Source organism: Muntiacus reevesi, chromosome 4 (assembly GCF_963930625.1).
Source record: "Muntiacus reevesi chromosome 4, mMunRee1.1, whole genome shotgun sequence".
Taxonomy (NCBI): Eukaryota; Metazoa; Chordata; class Mammalia; order Artiodactyla; family Cervidae; genus Muntiacus; species Muntiacus reevesi.
Window position 1 is genome coordinate 141,220,280 of NC_089252.1, and position 23,455 is coordinate 141,243,734.

A 23,455-nucleotide genomic window follows, 5' to 3' on the forward strand; every position below is an offset into this window, starting at 1 on the left:
ACCAGTCCATCCTAAAGGAGATCAGTCCTGCGTGTTCATTGGAAGGACTGATGCTGAAGCTGAAACTCCAGTACTTTGGCCACCTCATGCGAAATGAGTTGACTCATTGGAAAAGACCCTGATGCTGGGAGAGATTGGGGGTTGGAGGAGAAGGGGACGACAGAGGATGAGATGGTTGGATGGCATCACCGACTCAATGGGCATGAGTTTGAGTAAACTCCGGGAGTTGGTGATGGACAGGGAGGCCTGGCGTGCTGTGCAATTCATGGGGTCGCAAAGAGTCGGACACGACTGAGCGACTGAACTGACAGGTCTACATGGGCGCAAAATGTAATTTCTGGCCACCAGGTGGCGCCATTGATTAATAGAGGTAAATTAATCCCCATAATCATCATCATCCAACAGTAGCAGCGCAAAACTAATTTAGCATGTGCAGCCTCAAGGATTAAGCCAGTTAATTTTGTCCTCATATATAAGGACATATTCTTTCATGTTCTCATAAAAGAATGAGAGCCTAAAAAACACCATATCTTGTTAGAGCTCTAAGTTTTCAATATATGGACTCCTAATAGGCCTTACCGTTCCTTGATTGCCTAATCTATGAACAACAACTTAAAGCAGAAGACTATTCAGAGGTACAGTAACCACTTCCTAAAGAAGAGTCATCTGTGAGAATCAGGGAGTTTTTAATTCAACAGCACCTAGTCAGATTCCTGGACTGTGTGCTCAGAAACGGTTGATGGCAAACAGAGGAAATGAGCATACAGGAAAGGTAATGTTCCAAAGCTGAGTGTTTCGAGTTTGAGGACATGGTTCTATGGTGTCAGGTATCCCTTTAAACACAAATGCTAAACTATGGATTGCAGGAGAACCAGGAGCTTGACTAGTTACTCATATTACCAGCAGCTAAAATAAAATCTGGGGCATATTCAGCAAATGTTTCCTGAATTTATGATGAACTAAATGACACTCATTTAGGGGCTACCACCTGTTGCTCCATATTTAAGCAGCTGAGATGATGCTCAGAAGATCTGATTAATTAAAAGTGCTCCAGTCTTTGCTCTAATTTTCCTGCTTCTCAAATATGGAGAACTCAGTTGGGAGCCCTTCTCAGTTCAGTATGTGGTCCAGAGCTGCCTAAGTTAGTAAAGTGACCTTTCCGGGCTCTCAGGCTCACCAATTCATGTTCTTAGAAAGCTGACAATGCCTTTCTGTGAATTAAAAAGGCCATTTATTTCTCAGGACTTCCTCCATGGTCCAGTGCTTCCTAATGCAGGAGGTGTGTGTTTGCTACCTGCTTAGGGAACTAAGACCCCACATGCCTATGGCACAACCAAAAAGTTAAAAAAAAAATGTAAAAAGTCCAGTTCTCCTGGGCTGATGCAGTCCTTCACCAGGGCACCCAATAAGGTGACCAGAGTGAAAGCTGGACTTGGAACTCGGCAGGGAGCCGATCAGGACATAGCCACTTGAGGCAACACTGGCCTATCTTAAGACTTTGATCAGTCTGGTCCAGAGGGGACATGTCCAAAGAACTCACAAACCAAACCTGATGCCAGGCTCATCGTACGGCAAAATTTTAGAGCAGGTCTTACAATGGACAGAATCTCCCTTCAGTTCCTTTATAGCAGGACAGGTTTCCTTGGCATATCCAGAATGCCCTTAGAGGAGTCAACCCCAGAGGGAAGTCTGCCAATAAATGTAAACATCCATTATTTTTACTTCACTGAGATTGCTTTTCTTTGTGGATAATGTTTTCCAAGCATTAAGGCTGCCAGTTTATCAAATGAGAATCTCACATGTACAGAAATGGCTTCGTTGTGGCCAAGGTCCACTTAAAGAACCTCTTATTCATATTTGGTTCCCACCACCCCAGTCATCAACGAATCACAGTTGCAAATAAAGTATTTTGAATTGCAACAGAATAAGAGCTGAGCTAATTACAATAGGAATTTTGAATGTTATGACCCTCCCATTTCACAAGGATGTAGCTGCCTTATATCAAGGGCTTTGGGTTCCTTAGAGACGAAATTCTTTGGCTGGTGTCCAGGACAGCCTTGCCTTTCATCATGTTTTGCTCTAGAGAAAATGTTAGAATGATTTTAGATGTAGAAAATTAGCCCATGGTTTTCAAACAAACACTTGCTAGGCAGAGGTTTGAATTTTCAGAAGCAAAAGTTTCAATATTCAGTGGGGATTTTTAAAAGTCATGCATTAATCTGGTTTTGATCTTTTGTCGTATCTGCTTATTAGCCTGTTCACAACTCAAATTTACAGCTTCAGAACACTACAGCAGATGTTTTCAATATCCCATTTTCTATCAAAACGGGAAATCCTGGATTTCTAAAACCTAGAGGGAGTAAATGCCATCCTAGACTGAAGGCCAGGATTATAGGAAAAGTAATATAATACGTTGTTAAAGTCACTTATAATATAACCTAAATATCTTGAACAAGATCAAAGAAACTACCTGATCTGAATTTAATCAAAGTTCAAAGGATTGCTTCCTCCGCCACATACAGAAATGGAAAAAAACACTTCAGAGGAATTTTTAAATTATACTTTTCATTATATTTTCTCCACTAGGATCCCCAATGATTCACCTTGTTTCAACACCAATGTAGTAACTTCCCACAAATAAAACATTTTTTCCTGAAAATTTTATAGTGCATATAACACAATAGAGACACCTCCCCCCCCACAAATAAAACCCAAAATCCTAACAACAGCAGCAAAAACAAACAATCCTGAAAGGACACATTATAGTCATCCCTGAATGGTAGAAGATGAAAAGGGACTTTTTTTTTGGATTATGTAACATACTTTTCATACACACAAAAGTGAAAGAAAGTGAAAGTCACTCAGTCATGTCCGACTCTTTGTGACCCCATGGACTATACAGTCCATGGAATTCTCCAGGCCAGAATACTGGTATAGGTAGGCTTTCCCTTCTCCAGGGGATCTTCCTGACCCAGGGATCAAACCCAGGTCTCCCACATTGCAGGCAGATTCTTTACCAACTGAGCTACAAGAGAAGGCCTAAAGGGCACTTGTCCCACCAAGCCAGCCAGGAAATATTCCTTCAAAAAAGAAACGGTGATGCTTACAAAAATAAATCCTCACAATCTTCTCACTCAAACAAATGACCAGATCAATATAAATTCTAGGCAAGAAGAGGAAAAGCTGGGAGGGAACCTGAGGGGTTGGGTGTGGCCCCCAAAGAATAGGACTATAAGCTCCGTAAGGGCAGGGACCACCACTGTGTTGAGCATACAGGTGCCCAGTTCAGTGGTAGCCATGTGAATACTGGTTGAATGAGTAAGTGGTCGATGAATGGAGGGGAAAATCTGCCCTTGACAGTCAGGTTTCAGGAGAGAGTCAGATAATGACTGCAGCTGGAGCAAAGGAAAGCAAGGCTTGCTCAATTCTTCAGTTACAGAGAACATGTTTAATACTTGTGGCCTTTTACTGCGGACAAATAATTTTTTTTTCTAAAGTAAGATTTAACTTTTTAGAGCAGTTTTACATTTACAGCTAAGCTGAGGAGAAGATATGAAGACTTCCTACACATCCCCTGCCCCCACACATGCCTAATCTCCCCCATCATCAACACACCCCATCAGAGTGGTACATATCATACAATGGAGGAACCTACACCGACATACCATAATCACCTCAAATTCAGTTTACATTAGAGTTCATTCTTGACTTTGGATAAATGTGTAATGACATGTATCCATCATTGTGGTAGGATAAGCAAGTTTTCAACTTTCCTAAAAAGCAAAATAAAAGTATGGCTGCGAAATGACAGAAAATACATACAGCTATTCCTCGCTATCTGTGGGAGATTTAGTTCCAGCACTCTGCTCAGATACCAAAATCTGGATGCTCAATTTGCTTATATCAGATAGTACAGTACAGTGAGCCTTCTCTGTGCGTGAGTTGTGAGTCTGCAGATACTGGAGGCCAACTGCAGATTTTCTGCTCCCAGTTCCTGGTCCAAAGCTCCCCAAATCTTTAGAATCTTATAAATGACAGAAGCAGCAGGAGCATCTTATGTCCTAATACCTGGATTCCCTGGTGGCTCAGATGGTAAAGAGTCTGCCTCCAATGTGGGAGACCCGGGTTTGATTCCCGGGTAAGGATGATCCACTGGAGAAGGAAATGGCAACCCACTCCAGTATTCTTGCCTGGGAAATCTCATGGACAGAAGAGCCTGGCGGACTACAGTCCATGGAGTCACAAAGAGTCAGATACAACTGAGCAACTTCCCTTTCTTTCTTTCTGTTCTTTGACCTTAGTTCTGACAAAAGTGGGCTTGCCTGGACATGCTAGTGGTAAAGAACCCACCTGTCAATTCAGGAGACGTAAGAATCATGGGTTCGATTCCTGGGTCTGGAAGATCCCCTGGAGGAGGGCAAGGCAACCTACTCCCATTCTTGCCTGGAGAATTCCATGGACAGAGGAGCCTGGCGGGCTACAGTCCATGGGGTCACAAAGAGATGGACACGACTGAAGCGACTTAGTGCTTGCACGCACAAGCATGCGTGCGCGCGCACACACACACACACACCCCACAAAGCTGCCTTGGACACACACACACACACACACCCCCCACAAAGCTGCCTTGGACACACACACACACACCCCCCCCACAAAGCTGCCTTGGAATTTCCTAGGTGACAATAGCATCTTTTGTTGTAACAAGGTGACTCTTAGTGGACTCCTAAATGGGGATGGGTCACCAAAAGATCAAACCATGACTAAATGCTTGAAACTTTCAGCACCACGCTGCATCCTCCAGGAAGGGGAGAGGGACTAGAAGTGGAGCTAATGATGCACCATGCTTCTGTGATGAAGCCTCCATAAAAACACCAGAGGACAGGGTTTGGTGGGGTTCTAGGGAGCTGGAGTGCCCAGAGAGGGCATGGGAGTTCCAACCCACATACTTAGCCCTAAGTATCTCTTCCTTATGAAGCTCATTTTTATGCCTTATCATATCCTTTTACAATAAACCAGTAAATGTAAATAGGTGTTCCCCTGAATTCTGTGAGCCATTCTAGCAAATTTTCAAACCTAAGGAGAAAGTCATGGGAACCCAGATTTACAGTCCATCAGTCAGAAATAGAGGTTGCAGCCTGAGACTTGTGAATGGCACCTGATGTTGGGAAGGGTCAGTCTTGTGGGACTGAGCCCACTATCTCCAGGCAGATAGTGTCAGAACTGAATTAAATGACAACAGCGGTCGTCAACCTTTCTGGCACCAGGAACTGGTTTTGTGGAAGACAGTTTTTCCATGGACCGGGGTGGGGGGACGGCTTCGGGATGATTCAAGTGCATTACATTTACTGTGTACTTTACTTCTATTATTATTACATCTGCTCCACCTCAGATTATCAGGCATCAGATGACAGAGGCTGGGGACCCCTGAATTACAGGACACCGAGCTGGTGCTGCAGAGAATCGCTTGGCATAGGGAAAAAAAGCCCATATATCTGGTGTTTGCAGTGTTGAGTGTGGTGGTGTGAGAGCCAACGGGAGACACAGGAGGAGTGTTTTCTCCCAGATCTTCTTGGAAGGGGGCCTGATAAGAACAGCATGACCAGTAGGAAGATACTGCCATAACTTGGCATGAGTTTAGAAAGGTCTGGCCTGGATCATAAAAAGGGAAATGGAAAGAGCAGGAAGCAGAGCAGAGGAAAACTAGTCAGCAAATCCGACGACGGAGGCAAGATGGGGAAACGGAAGCATTTCAGTCCTTTCCACAGGCTTGTTTCTGGATAACTGGAAGACTGTTTTTATTCTTAAATGCAATTTATCGATCCATCCATCCAACAAATGTTCACTGGCACTACCATATAGGAATTCTCAACCTCATAAAAAGGAACATTGCTTATTCTCTGAGCCCTTTCAGTTTAATGAGTCCCTGTTATGTTCCAGAATCTATGCAGGCACTGAGTTACGATAAAAAGATAGTCTCTACCATGAACTGATGAGGAGGTAAAAAATAAAAATTAATGTTGTTTCTTCAGCAGCATCTGTGTGTTTGAAAAATACTGCTCCCTCACCGTTGCCTCAAGATCCCCCTTTGTCCTAACTCTAAACAGGGTTTGGGCCCCACACAGATATAAAGATCTGGCCAGATCCACTGGTCTTAAAGGCAAAATTTACAAGTTTCTCTCCTTAAGTCACTTTATTTTACTACTTAAAATCTGATCTTAAGCATTTCATTATACAACATAGACATTTTCTTTGATCCCATTTTGAGTTAAGCTTAGAAAAACGTTATCAAGAATTTAGTTGTAAATTTTACCACAATGAAGGAGCAGAGAGCCTAAAAAAAAATACCCACTAAAGACCCAAATTAGGTCCCGAAAAAAACACTGCAAGACAATAGGATGGTTGTTTGAACAGCAGGGCAGGACTGCTATATCTGGGGATTTCCACTTACCTCTCTCTAAAAGAATTCCAAAAGAAACTCTCTTATCTGCACTTCATCCCTGCATTTCTCAATCTTCCCTTCCTCAGAAGCCAAAGTGGGCAGAAATCTACTTACACCAAGCTGGGCAGGAACCCTTCCCTTTCTCTGCCCCAAAAATCAAAGTTGTCAGAGCTGCCTCACATACTCTCACTCCTTCTCTCTGTGCCCCTGGAGTTTCCAAAATGGAAATAAAAGTACCTCCCTCATAGGGCTTTTTTGAGTATTAAATCATTCAGTTTGTTTATCCAAAGATGAGGACCCAGCTAATTCACACATCTGAATTGATGCTAACTTAGACCTAAAGTCCAACTGCTAAAAAATATAAACGCATAGACAGGGGCACTTTGATAACCAAAGCAGAAATATCTTGCAAGGAAAAGAAAAATCAGAACATGACAAAAAGGAGTATTGGAAAATCAGAGTTTTAAATAAAAAGACGTATAAAATAAACCATTGGCATCAATTCCCATATGTCCTTAGGATTATATGATCATAGATTCTTCAACTAATACTATCTGTGTTGCTGGGGCAGGACATTTCACCTCTCTGGAGAAGAGAACATCCCTGAAATTCTCTCTCTAAATGTTGTCCTTTAGGCTAAAGATGTTTTGGTTAAAAGGATATTTTAAATGTAGCTTAAAATCAACAAAAGTTATTTCCTAAATAGCTTTCAAGCGATCCCAAACTGACCCAGATACATTGGGGTGCACTAAATTACGAATTATTAATTCAAAGACTCACTCGTCAGGACTTGCTGGTGGTCCAGAGGGTAAGAACCCGCTTGCCAGTGCAGAGGATACAGGTGTGATCCCTAGTCTGGGAAGATCCCATATGCCGCACAGGAAATAAACCTGCGTGCCACAACTACTGAGTCTGCATCTAGAGCCTGTGCTCCACAACAAGAGGAGCTGCGGTGATGAGGAGCCCGCACACCTCAACAACGAGTAGCCGCTACTTGCCACAGCTAGAGAGCGCTCATGGCAGCAACAAGGCCCAGAGAAGCCATAAAACAACAACAAAAACTCACTCATTGACCTCAAGGGGTTTGTAATCAAATTAAGGAATCAATATTCAAGTCATACAGATATTAGCAAATAAACAAGTCAAATAAATGTTTACTAAGTCACACTGCACTGGTACTAAAGATCAAGGAGAACTGAAGCAATCAAAGATGGCTTTGGAGGGATGGGGGACTCAGGTCAGGATGGAGGAAGGGAAGGATCTGAATCAATGGAAGAAAAGGCACAGAATGAATATGAAGTCTTTGCTTTACAAAGTCTATGTTCTTTCTTTAACTTTAGTCCTGCTGCCACCTAGGGCTTCCCTGGTGGCTCAGAGGAGAAAGCGTCTGCCTGCAAAGGGGGAGACCCAGTTTCGATCCCTAGGTTGGGAAGATCCCCTGGAGAAGGAAATGTCAACACACTCCAGTATTCTTGCTCAGAGAATCCTATGGACAGAGGACCCTGGCGGGCTACAGTCCATGGGGTCGCAGAGTCGGACACGACTGAGCGACTTCACTTTCTTTCTTTCTTTGCAACCTTGAACAAGTCATTTATTACCTTTACCTAATCCACAATTACTAAGAGTCTACTATATATAAAGTATTGTACATCATTTAAATAATGTAGATTTTCCAAGTTAAGAAATGGTGGGGGGGGGGGGGCGCTTTAAGATTAAAGAAGACACAGCTCAAAACTAACCCCAAGCTCACATCATCTTGGTTACAAAACAATGAAACAACCGAAACCTATTCCCTTAAAGAGAATTTTTAAAACTTGCTGTTGCTATTTCACCATTCATCAATTAAAATCAAACTCAGCATGAAACCTACATTAAACACATGTTTAACTTTTACTTAGATCAGTCATAGTGTGGGAAAAAAATATTTTTACATGAAAATTTCAGAACCTTGTTCCATTCTTCTTCCATTTGAAAACCATAGTTGTCTTTTGCCACTAAAAACAGTACTTAATTCAACAGCTGTAGAAATAGCCTGAGCCCTTCAATAGCTCATTTATGATAAAGCATTGAATTTATCTAGCAAAAACACAACACATGCATGGGCACTTCCTTTTGCCCTGTGTATTCTCAATCTCTGCCAAATGCAGAGGAAAGAAAGTACAGATGGACAGGATATCCTGAAATTATTTGGTTTGCCTTATGTCACTCCAGAGAGGAATCCAGTGCCTGATTCACAGTGAGAAATTCAAATTAAGTAGAAATATCTAGGGTAGCCAGTCCTGGGGCTGAAGGCAGGCATTCCTCACCAGCGGTTCACTAGGGAAGCTTGGAAGGATGGCTTTGCCTAAAGGGAAATCAAGAAATCTTGGCTTTCCAGAATTCACTTCCCTCATTCCATTAAGCTCGTGGCTTAAGAGAAAGTGATTAAGGATAAAAGCATGCATGCCATTTCTTAAGAACACTAACAGGAACCAAGTACCTCAAAACCTATTACATAAAATTACAACTGACTGAATTTAGAGCTGTGGAGGCATTTGAATATTCTTGTATATTTGGACACAATTCCTTAAAAAAAAATTTTTTTTTCTTGGTATGCAGGATCTTAGTTCCCAGACCAGAGATTGAACCTGTACTCCCTGCATTGGAAGAGGGGAGTTTTAAACAAAGACATCCAGAGAAGTCCTAGAAACAACTCTTAATGGTACTGTATATATATATTAAGTCATTGCACATCCAATACATTTCAGTAAATACCACAGAGGACCTAATAGTATCTGTTTGATACTATGCTTGGTACTGAGACTATATTGGCTTTTTTGTGATGCCAAACAACTTAATCACTATAAACTTGTTATTTTATCAATGTAAATATGTGAAGTATGCATAGCTATGGTGAAGATTTAAAGAGCCAATGAGAATAAAGTCCTGAGCCTTCATTCAAATCATAGCCTTCTTTTCCTTCTTCTTTTTTAAATGATAACATTGGTAAACAAGACACACAGTCTGGTAATCTTGAAGCTCTAGTAGAAGATACAGACAATGGCCCGACATAGGGACAGTGATGATGATGATGATGATAAGGATCTAATAATAGCAGCTAATACTTATTTATACGTTACTATGAGCAAGGCATTATTCTAAGGACATAGTTCATCAATCAGTCCTTATAACAACCCTCTGAAGTAAGTGACTAGGGCCATGGTGAAAAAGTGAGTATTTTAAGTCACTCAGTTGTGTCTGACTCTTCGTGAACCCATGGACTGTAGCCTGCCAGGCTCCTCTGTCCATGGAATTCTCCAGGCAAAAATACTGGAGTGGGCAGCTATTCCCTTCTCTAGGGGCTCTTCAGGGATCAAACCTAAATCTCCTGCAATGCAGGAGAGCCACCAGGTAAGCCCCAGGGTCATGGTAGTTGATATTCAAATATGTGGGAATCATCCTCTAAACCTCATTCTTGAGTGGCTGGAAAAGCACCTTCTAGGAATTAATAATATTAAGCAGGTAGAATGACCCAAGGTTGTGGGGTTGGGACAGTAAAAAGAAGTTCTGAGCAAAACAAATTAGCATGTAGGAATGCCCAGAGCAGAGAATGCACGTGGATGACCAAAGAACTGGAAGAAGCTCAGTTCTGGGGATGTCTATGTGACGCCACCAGCAATGTATAAATTCCTGTGTTAGGAAAAGCAGCTACTGGATAGACAGAAAGACAGGTGCTCTCAGGAAAGGCCGGGAGTCCTCAGCGTGACAGGAGTTCTTGGGTGGTCATCTGCCCGAGAGGCCCACCTGTGAGCAGCAGCCTGTACTGGGGAATCCTCTGCACCGGCTTCAGCAGGTAGTGCTTGAGGGCCAGACTGGCACAGCGTGGGCTCATCTGAAAGGAGAGGCATCCAAAGTAAACACCAGCATTTTCCTCCGAAGCAAAGACCCAGGCTCAAGGGCTCGGGGAGCCAAGTTTTAAAGAGCCAGCAAGTCTGGGAGGGGGTTCCGGGAGATACTCCCTTTATTTTAAGGCACAACTCCAACGCGGAGAGGGAGACCAGAGCCGACTCCCCACGGAGCCCACCCTTGCTTGCAGGGAGGTCTCCGAAATCACTGACTCGTGAGGAAATTCACAGCCCAGAAATAAAACGACTGGGAACTGGGCTCAAATAAACATCACAGCCTGTTGTCAATATACTCATAGTAACAACAGTTGGTACTGGGGAGAAGGAAGAAATTAAAGACAACCTGAAAAACAGCCTTGCTAAGTAACCCTCTTACAAGCCTGAAGAATGTAAACTTTCTCAGATGACTGGCTACAAAGGACAGCCCCAGATCACACTGTCTATGGAAACATTTGATTCTGGAACCCTTCTGACTTGACCATGAGGACATTTGATTCCGCCTTTAAAGTTGTTTTCTGTAGTCTGTGTAACAGATACTGGTGCCCAATTCTGAGCCCCACCTCCAATCTCCGTAACAGGTATTTACCATGGGGCGACAACAAAATGGCCAAGGGAAAATGTCCCCGTATCCTAAGATGTCCTGGGGTTCTTACACAGCTCAAGTGAGAAGGGAAGAGTTTTTCTAAATTTGTTCAGAGGGTTCTATTTGTTTCTAAATATGTACCTCCAGGGTCTGGTATGCAGAATGATTATGAAAGCATAATGATAATGCATGTTAAGAAAGCATCTGTTGTGCAAGCATCTTTAGACATTGGACAGTTAACTTTCCGCGGTCTTATGTTTTTTTTTTGCTGCCAAGGCAACAGAACAACTCACTGGACAGTGATGAAAACCTGGGCCACAGCTACATATATATATATATATGTGTGTGTTTGTGTGTGTATATATATACATCACACTCCTATTCTTAACAGTCTGAAGACTTCAGAAGAAAGGAAAAGAGGGAAGAAAAGTCGACACATAATTTCAAAGTTTAATTACCATACAAATTAGAAGAAATATCTTAATACTTCTAAAACTTCTCTGGTTTGGTGTAAATGGAATTTACTGATAGTTTTAGCTTCAAAACAGAGAAGTGGTAGCAAAACAGAGGATGGTAGCAAAAATACCTCAAATTCTCTAACAACAGCAGCAAAACCTGGGTTTTTCTTGCACTGCTCATCCAACAAAGCTATATTCTTATCAAATTCTTTGATGTATGTGGAATACATTTTTAGATATGGTCCCTTCTTTACGAAGATATCAGCAATTCTTTGTTGTTCCGTCCTAAGGTGTGAGAAGGATTAGACAAGAAAAAGAGTCATTACAGTATCCAAAATATATCCACTGATAAGTAGAGTCCCATTTCCAAGCCATCAGCTTATTTTTTTTCCTCTTCTTGTAAGAAATATCCCCAAATGCCCACTCTTTGCCATTTCAATTGTCATCATTATATTTTGCCTGGACTCTGCCAGTCCTGACTGGTCCTGTTTTTACCATTTCCTGCTTCTGTACAGCCAGAGATTTCAAAAATTCAGATGAATTTCTAAGATAATTTTTTGTAAGAAGAATGATAAAGTACAGACAGGGAAATTCTTTGTAATTACATTTATTTTAGCATGCCTTTAAAAGATAGCTTTTAGTCGCTCCTCAGTCCTTAAACTGTGTAATTATAATTTTAGTCATTCCTTAGCCCTTAAACTGTATAAGTATAAATTTTATACTTAGGCTGTAGTGAAGTATTAATCACTATTTAGCATATTTTCCCAACATGTAGAGGCAAGATATTTCCAAAACAGGCAGAGGTATTTTCCTGGATTATATATAAATAACACTTAGAGGGAAATTTTTTTATCATGAAAGTAGATGATACACCATGTTGTTGTTCTAATAATTTGGGGGTTGCCCATTAACTTCAACAGTAAATCCAACCCCCAAACCAAACTTGCCACATATTTCCAAACATGTCACCAGACTTTCTATTACTGTCTAAATATCATAATGGGCTTCCCTGGTGGCAAAAAGATGGCAAAAAGAATCTGCCTACAATGTGGGAGACTGGGGTTCGATCCCTGGGTTGGGAAGACCCCCTGGAGAAGGAAATGGCAACCCACTCCAGTATTCTTGGCTAGAGAATTCCATGGACAGAAGAGCCTGGTGGGCTACAGTCCATGGGGTCGCAAAGAGTCAGACACAACTGAGCGACTAAAACACAAATACCGGTAATAGCAGTCAACCTCTGGTATTCTTTTCCTGTTGTGAAATCTACAGCATCTATAACGATGTCATATATGTGTAAATTTTCTAAACCAGACAGCAAAATTTCCCTATTCTCTCGTTAACAGCCTCCTTTAGAAAATGCAGTTTCCTCTTCTTGAGGCTCCAAAAAGACAGACATTTAAAAATGTTTCCAACGTGAATATATCAACTAAACCCTCCTCCAAGTCTCAAAAATCTTGGTTATCAAAGGGCACCTATAGAACATTAAATTGGTCAAATATAGGCCCTTCTTGCTCTTGAGACAACCTTACTAAAGAATTAAAAAAAAACAATGTAGAGTACTGAGCTCAGTGCATCAGTGAATTCTGGCCATCTAATGTGATCAATCTAGGGGACTTCCCTGGCAGTCCAATGGTTAAGACTATAAGCCTCCACTATGCAGGGGACACAGGTTCAGTCCCCTTTTGGGGAAATAAGATCATGCATGATGTGCTGTGTGGCCAAAATTAAATAAATAAAGTGATCAATCTACAGGTAATTACCAAGAAAATTCAATATGTTGAAAAAGACACAATGTAAGGAACAACAAATCTTTGTCACATGCAGGTCCCTTCTGCCTTTATCTAAAATTGGAAACTCTGGGAAAGCTGGTTAGCCCATTTTTACCAGTTTGACATTCTTTCCTCCAGTTCCTTTAAGAGATCCCGATTGAGCTCATACAGCTGAGGCAAGTAGTACAGGATCTGATTTAGGATCCGGTCCTCAATCACTGGTTTCCCAAGTTGCCTGGAAGCATGGGCTACTGCATCCCGGAAATCCTGTTACAGTTCAGAGGAGGAAAAACAATGTACACACACACCACTTAATATAATGAAAAGCTTTTCCCCCAGTCACTCTCTTTACCACAACAATATAAACTGCAAACTGTATTTCCCATGTAGAGTTCAAATTAAAAGCACCCACTTCCTCTTACCCACTTACTTGGATAAGAAAGTACAGACAGACAGACAGACACACACACACACACACCCCCGAGTGGCTGGGGTGGATATTTGGTTTTTAAACAGAACATGTGATATTTCTCTTAAATCGTTTGGTTTGATCTCCAAACTTAGCAATTATATTAAGGAGGTATCTGGAAATTATATTGGAACTCTAAACAGTCCTTAAAATTATTCCAATACTGCTATATGAACAAAATCCATTTATTTAAAATTTATTTAAAAGTCCCCCAAAAATCTTAATGAATTTTACATTGGGAGCATCCTTTTGTCCACTTCCGGTAATTACTTGCCAACTGCTGGAACATTCTAACTGAGGCATTTGGAGGGTGGTACATTCTTGATAATCAGAGAATATTGGGTCTAAGCCCTTGTTCCTATTTGACTGTATTTCACTGAGCTAACTCCATTTTCCTCATCTGTTAAATGGGTTGAGTGAGTGAGTGAAGTCACTCAGTCGTGTCCGACTCTTTGTGACCCCATGGACTATAGATTACCAGGCTCCTCTGTCCATGGAGTTTTCCAGGTAAGAGTACTGGAGTGGGTTGCCATTTCCTTCTCCAGGTTAAATGGGTTATAAGACTTTAATTAGATACTGCCCACAAAGCTTTCTGCAATGTGTTTGGCACACAGACTCAACAAAATATTTTAACTCTGGACTTGAAACACTCTCTTCCCTCTATCCAACCTCCCCATAAATTCAAAAGAATTTATACTTTATAGAAATTTAAAACTTTTCTCATCACACATTCTTTTTCCTTGACTTTTCCCTATAAGACTATTTATACCACGTTTTAAGACAGGTCCACCCTACCCCACCCTCTCTCTCTAGAGAACATGGAAAGGGTGAGGCTGGAGATGGTACCTGGCCAGAATTCAATATATCTTGAGGCCTACCCTCAGGGGATAAGTAAGACAATAGTAAACTGTATCACAGTCCTGAGGATTCAAAAAAAGATTGTTCCTTCTTAGAAAGGAAATTTAATTAAAAACCTTAAAGCAAAGCTTGGGTAAAACAGACTCTTTACTAGGCTTTATCTTTTTTCTCCTTTCTAACTGCTTCCCTTCAGGAATTCACTGGGCAAATCAAAAAACAAAACAAAGACCCTGATTTCGTCCCTGATCCCTTTTAATGCCTACCCATACATACATACACTAACCATTAGTATCAGTATTTCTTGAGCTTCTTGTGAAGGACAGTATCTAATGTATGCTCATATCTAATTTGAAAGTAAACAAAAGCTGCCAGAGTAATGAAAATAAAAACAACAGCAAACAAATGGGACCTAATTAAACTTAAAAGGTTTCTGCAAAGCAAAGGAAACCATAAACAAAAGGGAAAAATCCACAGAATGGGAAAAAATATTTGCAAATAAAGTGACCTACAAAGGTCTCCAAATATAATCTCCAAAATATAATCTCCAAATATAATCTCCAAAATATACAACTAGCTCATGCAGCTCTATGTCAAAAAAACAAACAATCCAACCAAAAAATGAACAGAAGATCTAAATAGGTATTTCTCCAAAGAAGACATACAGATATCCAAGATGCTCATGAAAAAATGCTCAACATCACCAATGATCAGAAAAATGCAAATTGAAACTACAAAGTATCACCTCATACTCTTATTTTATTGGGCTCCAAAATCACTACAGATGGTGACTGCAACCGTGAAATTAAAAGACGCTTGCTCCTTGGAAGAAAAGCTATGACCAACCCAGACAGCATATTAAAAAGCAGAGATATTGCTTTGCCAACAAAGGTCCATCTAGTCAAAGCTATGGTTTTTTGAGTAGTCATGTATGGTTGTGAGAGTTGGACTATAAAGAAAGCTGAGCGCCAAAGAATTGATGCTTTTGAACTGTGGGGTTGGAGACGACTCTTGAGAGTCCTTTGGACTGCAAGGAGATTCAACCAGTCCATCCTAAAGGAGATCAGTCCTGAATATTCATTGGAAGGACTGATGTTGAAGCTGAAACTCCAATACTTTGGCTACCTGATAACGAAGAACTGACTCACTGGAAAGGACTCAGATGCTGGGAAAGATTGAAGTTGGGAGGAGAAGGGGACAACAGAGGATGAGATGGTTGGATGGCATCACCGACTCAATGGACATGAGTTTCAGTAAGCTCCAGGAGTTGGTGGTGGACAGAGAGGCCTAGCATGCTGCAGTCCATGGGGGTTGCAAAAAATCAGGCACAACTGAGCAACTGAACAGAACTGAATCACCTCCTACAGGTCAGGATGGCATCATCAAAACATCTACAAATAAAAAATGCTAGAGAGGCTGTGGAGAAAAGGGAACCCTCCTACACCGTGGGTGGGAATGTAAATTGGTACAGCTACTAGGGGAACAGTATGGACGTTCCTTAAAATACTAAAAACAGAACTACCATATGATCCAGCAATCCCATTCCTGGGCATCTATCAAGAGAAAATCATACTTCACAAGGATACATGCAAATGTTCATTGCAGTACTATTTGCAATAGTCAAGACATGGAGGGGACTTCCCTAGTAGTCGAGTGGTTAAGATCCCTGTTTCCACTGCAGAAGGCAAGGATTCAACCCCTGGTTGAGGAACCAGATTTTGTGATTCTGCATGTCAGCCTGCACAAGAAAAGGGAAAAAAAAGGAAACTGACTCCTCTTTTAAGGTACATTTTCGAGAAGTCAAATCCTATGCTCAACAAGTGGTAATAAGCCCTTCATGAGTCCTCAGTGGGAGAAGGCAATAGCACCCCACTCCAGTACTCTTGCCTGGAAAATCCCATGGATGGAGGAGCCTGGTAGGCTGCAGTCCATGGGGTCGCTAAGAGTCAGACACGACTGAGCGACTTCACTTTCACTTTTCACTTTCATGCATTGGACAAGGAAATGGCAACCCACTCCAGTGTTCTTGCCTGGAGAATCCCAGGGATGGGAGAGCCTGGTGGGCTGCCAACTATGGGGTCGCACAGAGTCAGACACGACTGAAGCGACTTAGCAGCAGCAGCAGCAGTCCCCAGTGTGCTCAGTTGCTAAGCTGTGTCCAACTCTTTGCGATCCCAGGGACTGTAGCCCACCCAAGGAATTTTCCAGGCAAGAGTACTGGAGTGAGTTACCATTTCCTCCTGCAGGTGATCTTTCCGCATCTCCTGTGTCTCCTGCATTGAAAGGTGGATTCTTTACCACTGAGACACCTGGGAAACCCTCAGTACCTGGGACTAACTTTATCAGCCCAAAATAGTCATATTAACCCAAAGGAACCAAACTACTTCCACCAGTAACTAAAGAACTACTTTTACAACAAATTACTGTAATATAAAATAAGAATTCATTTACTTGTATAAACTAAAATCCAGAAAACCACACAAAACAACTCCACAAACCAAATGGATTGGGGCCAAATTCTACCTCCAAACAGCCTGTTTTTATCAGCACTCACATAGAGTAAGAGAAAGTAGAGCTAACTTAACATTTTTGACAGTCATCAGGATTTCCAGGCAGAACTATACAGAACGTATTTACATATCACAAATAACATCCTCAACTGTAAATACACTCAAAGCACTATAGTTAAACATATTCTATGGCATTTTTCATTTTCCCAGTTTAACCACTAATATAATTAAGATGCAAGAGTTCCTTTTTCAGCAAAACACGAAGCACTGATAGGTTAAACGATGAATATATTTGTCCCTTGGCAGCAGGATAACTTTTATTTTCCAGTTAGAAGGCATTTCCTCAGCCAGGACAGTGACAGCAGTTAGCTGCTAAATAGCTTAAGGATCTATTTGACACAGCTTTTGCTAGACTCTGCATTCCATGTCTGCCACCACTGCCAAAAAGGAAACTGGTTTATTTAAGACACAGTCAACAGAGACCAGCTAGTATGCTGTGCTGACGAGTAAGGTGGTCACCTCTAACTGGAGGTCCCTGACACACACCTGGCAAAACTGTGGTTTTTGTTTTGAGTACCACTGGGTAATGTCAGCAGTTCTGGAGGAACGAATGGCTCAAGATGCCATTTTTTTTTTTGGTTGTACTGTGCTCCTTGGAAGAAAAGCTATGACAAATCTAGAGAGCATATTAAAAAGCAGAGACATTACTGTGCCAACGAAGGTCCGTCTACTCAAAGCTATGGTTTTTCCAGTAGTCATGTATGGGTGTGAGAGTTGAATCATAAAGAAACTGAGTACCAAAGAATTGATGCTTTTTAACTGTAGTGTTGGAGAAGACTCTTGGGAGTCCCTTGGACTGCAAAATCAAACCAGTTAATCCTAAAGGAAATCAGTCCTGAATATTCATTGAAAGGACTGGTGCTGAAGCTGAAGCTCCAATACTTTGGGCATCTGATGTGAAGAGCCAACTCACTGGAAAAGACCCTGATGCTGGGAAAGATTGAAGACAGGAGGAGAAGGGGACAACAGAGGATGAGATAGATGGCATCACCAACTCAATGGACATGAGTTTGAGGAGGCTCTGGGGGTTGGTGATGGACAGGGAAGCCTGGTGTGCTGCTGTCCATGGGATTCCAAAAAGTCAGACATGACTGAGGGACTGAACTGAACTGTGAGGCATGCAGGATCTTAGTTCCCAGACTAGGGATTGAACCCATGACCCCTGCAGTGGAAGCACTGGTCTTAACCATTAAACCACCAGGGAGGTCTGCCATGACGTATTTTTTTTTAAATTATGAGAGCATGTCAAAAGAGAAATATAATAATTATAAGAGCAAAAGAAGAATGCTTACGATGGCCTTCTTAACTGCACACAGCGGCCCTGGCCCCCATCTCATTTCCCCACCCTTTGGGCCACCATCCCCTGAAAGCCATGTGCAGTGGTCACAGTGCCAGATGTAACTAAATCACGCAGAATTACACACAATCTAACTTCTTAGCTCTTCATGGACCTCAACCACTGCCAAACGTGTCACTGGAAGGAGGAAAAAGAAATTTTTTTAATAGAAAGGATGATTACAACATATGTCTGGTTATTCTAAATGCCAACAGCCAGGATATTTCGGGAAAGTGTGGTGACACTTAAGAGCCAGAGGCAAAACTATTTTGGGGCAGAAGAATCTAAAGTCGCCAACATCCCCTTGACTAAGTCAGTAAGGACACAAGACCATAGGACTGGTACTTTCAGTTAGATCCAGAGTACACTTTTTCACACTGGAAAAGCTGAGTAATTAACATAAATGGGATGAAGGGAGCTATAGTATAAAAATGTTAGGTGATGGCCTAGTGGTAAAGAATCTGCCTGCCAATATAGGAGACAGGGGTTTGATCCCTGGTCCGGGAAGATCCCATGTGCTGCGGAGCACCTCAGTCCGTGCACAACTACTAAGCCTGTGTTCTAGAACCCAGGAGACAGAATTACTGAAGCCCACATGTGCTAGAGCCCGTGTCCCACAAGAGAAGCCCATGTATAGCCAGTAGAGAGGAGCCCCCGCTTGCTGCAACTAGAGAAAAGCCCATGCAGAAACAGAGTCCCAGCACAGTCAAAAATAAATAAATAAATAAAAATAAAATTATTTTTAAAAGTTAGGTAAATGAGTTTTTTTAAATATCAACTACATATACTTCAGTCTTCTAACATAAAACGTACCAAAGAGTCTATACGCAAAACTAAACCACCTATACTTTAGTTCCTAATCACCACCAACTTGGCCTTTTTAGAAATAGAAATGGGTGTCCTGATGGGATGGGGAGGGAGGTGGGAAGCGTGGGTTCAGGATGGGGAACACATGTAAATCCACAGCTGATTCATATCAACGTATGGCAAAAACCACTACAATACTGTAATTAGCCTTCAACTAATATAAATAAATGAAAAAATAAATAAATTAAAAAAAGAAACTGGAGCCCATTATAGAGTGAAGTAAGCCAGAAAGATAAAGAGCATTACAGCATACTAACACATATATATGGAATTTAGAAAGATGGTAACGATAACCCTATATGCAAAACAGAAAAAGAGACACAGATGTACAGAACAGACTTTTGGACTCTGTGGGAGAAGGTGAGGGTGGGATGTTTTCAGAGAACAGCATGGAAACATGTATATTATCTATAGTGAAACAGATCACCAGCCCAGGTTGGATGCATGAGACAAGTGCTCGGGCCTGGTGCACTGGGAAGACCCAGAGGAATCGGGTGGAGAGGGAGGTGGGAGGGGGGATCAGGATGGGGAATACATGTAACTCCATGGCTGATTCATGTCAATGTATGACAAAACCCACTACAATACTGTAAAGTAATTAGTCTCCAACTAATAAAAATAAATGGAAAAAAATAAAAAGAAAAAAAAGTGTAGTATAATATTCTTCTTAATAATTTGAAGAAAACCTACAAAGAACCAGATCAACTTAAAAAAAAATACTCAGTTCCTGTGAGATATTAACATACTAGTCTTACCACCTCTGATCTCCTGGGCAAAAGCAAGCAAAAATCAATGCAAACAAAATCGAGACTGAACATTTTAACGCAATGAAGCACAAAACAGATGGCCTTGTTCGTCAGGTCAGACTTTAAATCCCCAGGGCCAAAGAGCAGCAAGTGACTTAATGACCAGCTGTCCTGGCATGACCTGACCTTAGGGCATTACTTAACTACTATGATGACACAGTGAATTACAAAGACCAAATGGATATATGGGCAGACAAGGGGCTCTGCAGAGCTCCCTGCCTATATGAGGGGCACTAATCACTTCCTATTAAGGAAAAGCAAAGGAGTTGCTAAGATCAGAGAGCTTGGACAACTATGCAAAAGGCAGTGTGATGCTATGAAGTAAAAGTGGGAATGAGGGGTAGGCTCCACATTCATAACTTGATTTTGTTCTAAAATGAAAATATTTGACCAAGGAAGTTACTCCTCCCTTTCTCTATGTTCAGAACTGGTGATAATCTGAAAGCAAGCCAATAAACTCAAAGGTAACACCACAGCCTACACAGCACAGCAGACATTCCAAGAAACAACTTTTAATCAATTTCTGAACATTCACTTAGCACGTGGGTTCAAAGGGACCAGAATTTAAAGTCTGGCTTTGTCATTTAGTAATGGGGTACTTTTGGTAGTTAGGTCACTTTCTTCCCTTAAAAAAGACATGACACCCATTTGACAGGGTTGTTATGAGGACTGAAACAGATAATTTATGTAACATAGTACGCTGCAAGGTGTACAGAGAGCACTCAGTAGACGGCCATTTATTTCATTAAAGGAGATTCAGTTATTTTAAATGATCACAAGAGCACCATTTACAATCACAAGTCCCTGGAAGCTTGCAAAAAGAGCTCTCAAACAGAGGTCTATAAACAGAAGGAGACATCAAAGGAACGGAAGGAAAACCAACAGTCCAGTGGCAAGACAGAGACATGCTTAACAGTGAACTTCATTCAGTGAAGGAAGCCACTCCAAACTGAAGGTTTGCGGTCCATGTCAACATACACTACAGGAGGATGCTTCACAACTAAAAAACAAATAATAATTAAATAGTTCACAAAACTGAAAAGAGACAGTGTATTTGGTAAAACAAGATGGTCATTTTAATATGGTAACAACTGGAGGCTTCTATGAGGAAGTCTTTTATTCTTTTTATAGGCACTTAAAAAAAAAAAAGATATATTCTATTAACTAACAAACACCTGAATGTCCACAGTAACTCTGCCTCTAACTCTATGGATTTTAGGTGGGAGTCTTCTCAAATCTTCAGGGTAATGTATATCTCAGCCTAAGGAAATTGGTGGAACAAAGATGCCTCATTACAAGTACCACTTATGTACAACTTAACCAGTCCATCTTTGTTCGAAAGACCTCAAAGTCTCTGATCATTCACTCTTAAAATGTATTATTTAAATCATGATTTATAAAATAAGTTTATAGATACATCTATTAAACCAATCTCCCAGCAGAGAGCAAATCAGATAACAAAAACAAAATCAAACCAAAAAAACATTGTATCATTTGTACTTAATTATATTAGATGTCTAAGGTGTTTTATCTTGAAAATGGTACTTATAAACAATGTTATAGCAACCTCTGGTTTGGGCAACTTCTTGTACAAAAAAAGAAAAGAAATATAATTAACTAGAGCTCTATCAAACCAAGAAGTATTCATCACTTTCCTATCATTCATTTAATATATATTAATTTAGTGGGATAACACTAAATAAAACAGACAAAAATCCCTGCTTTCAAGGAGCTTACTTTCTAATGGAAAAAGAAACCTAGTAGGGTATTTTTCAGGAACAAATTCTATTTTGATGGATTTGAGTAAAAGCTTACGTGGTAACAACAAAATTAAACAGTACAGATTTTAACTGATACAAATAATTTTAAATAACAGCACATTAACCTGAAGCATGTCCACTTCACCTGCAGCTAACACTAATTAAGTGCCTAACATTTATTTCATATGATCACATTTAACCATCGCACCAAATGTGGTTATTATTGCCATTTTCAAGAAGAAACAAAGGCTTGATTAATTTGTCCAAGAGCACAGTTAGTGGCAGAAGCACAATTCTTTTTTTTTTTTTTAAGAAGCACAATTCTTAACCACTAGCCAACTAGTCACATTCATTCATTCAATAACATTTACTGGGGGACTTCCACACAATAGAAATGATGGGCAACTCAGAAGATATCCCTGGGTTGGGAAGATCCCCTGGGAAAGGGAATGGTAACTCACTCCAGTATTCTTACCTGGAGAATCCCATGGAGAGAGGAGCCTAGTAGGCTACAGTCCATGGGGTCTCAAGGAGTTGGACCTGACTGAGCGACTAACACTTTCACTTTTTTTTCTTTTCTGAAAAAAAGTGATCCTACAGGATCGCTGCCCTCACCTACTTTAGATTTTAGAAAGTGAAGTAAAGTGAAAGTCGCTGAGTCGTGTCCGACTCTGTGACTCCACGGACTGTAGCCCGCCAGGCTCCTCTCTCCAAGAGATACTCCAGGCCAGAAAACTGGAGTGGGCTGCCATTTCCTTCTCCAGGGGATCTTCCCAACCCAGGGATTGAACCCAGGTCTCCCACATTGTAGGCAGATTCTTTACTATCTGAGCCACCAGGGAAGCCCTGCATTTTAGAGAGACTAAAAACAAACAAGTAAACAAATAGATAAACAATATATGTGAAGTATCAAGAAGAAAACAAACACAAGAAAGTTGAAAAGGGTGGTCAAAGAAGACCTCTTTGAGGAAGTCATCTTAAGCCCACCTTAAAGTCACCTTAAACTGGAAAGATAAAGAAAACTAGCTTGAACAAATGAAGGAAGGATAAATATTCCAGGAAACTGCATTGGCATAATCTCTCAGCAGAAATAACCTTAGCACTGAACTAAAAACTGAAAGCAAGCCACGATGGGACAGAACATCATCTTTTACAACTGAGAGAAAGCCTTTCTCTCTTTCACCACCTTTTCATCTCATTGCTGCTGCTGCTGCTGCTAAGTCACATCAGTCGTGTCCAACTCTGTGTGACCCCATAGATGGCAGCCCACCAGGCTCCCCCATCCCTGGGATTCTCCAGGCAAGAATACTGGAGTGGGCTGCCATCTCCTGTTCCAGTGCATGAAAGTGAAAAGTGAAAGTGAAGTCGCTCAGTCGTGTCCAACTCTTCTCGACCCCATGGACTGTAGCCTACCAGGCTCCTCCGTCCATGGGATTTTCATCTCGTTACTAGAAGCCAAATACAGAGCACCCTACAGGCACAGGGAACCATAATTCACTATCCAAATTAGATCATTTCTGACAGTTAAAGGAAGCTCTATTAATAATATTTGTTGCTGTTGTGTAGTCACTAAGTCATGTTTGACTCTTTTACAACCCCATGGACTGTAGCCTGCCAGGGTCCTCTACCCACGGGATTTCCCAGACAAGAATACTG

The 23,455-nt window shown here is 41.2% G+C and overlaps 1 protein-coding gene across 2 annotated transcripts in view; it reads right to left on the reverse strand.

Annotated features, from left to right (window-relative positions):
• The window catches only part of FGD6 (FYVE, RhoGEF and PH domain containing 6), a 111,470-nt gene that overhangs the window by 26,829 nt on the left and 61,186 nt on the right, over nt 1–23,455 (reverse strand). For both annotated transcript variants that reach the window (XM_065934235.1, XM_065934234.1), the window contains exons 6-8: nt 13,252–13,403; nt 11,496–11,652; nt 10,226–10,313 (exon numbers count right to left, since the gene is read on the reverse strand). In XM_065934235.1, coding sequence (XP_065790307.1) covers nt 10,226–10,313; nt 11,496–11,652; nt 13,252–13,403 — 397 coding nt within the window. The remainder of the gene's footprint in view (nt 1–10,225; nt 10,314–11,495; nt 11,653–13,251; nt 13,404–23,455) is intronic.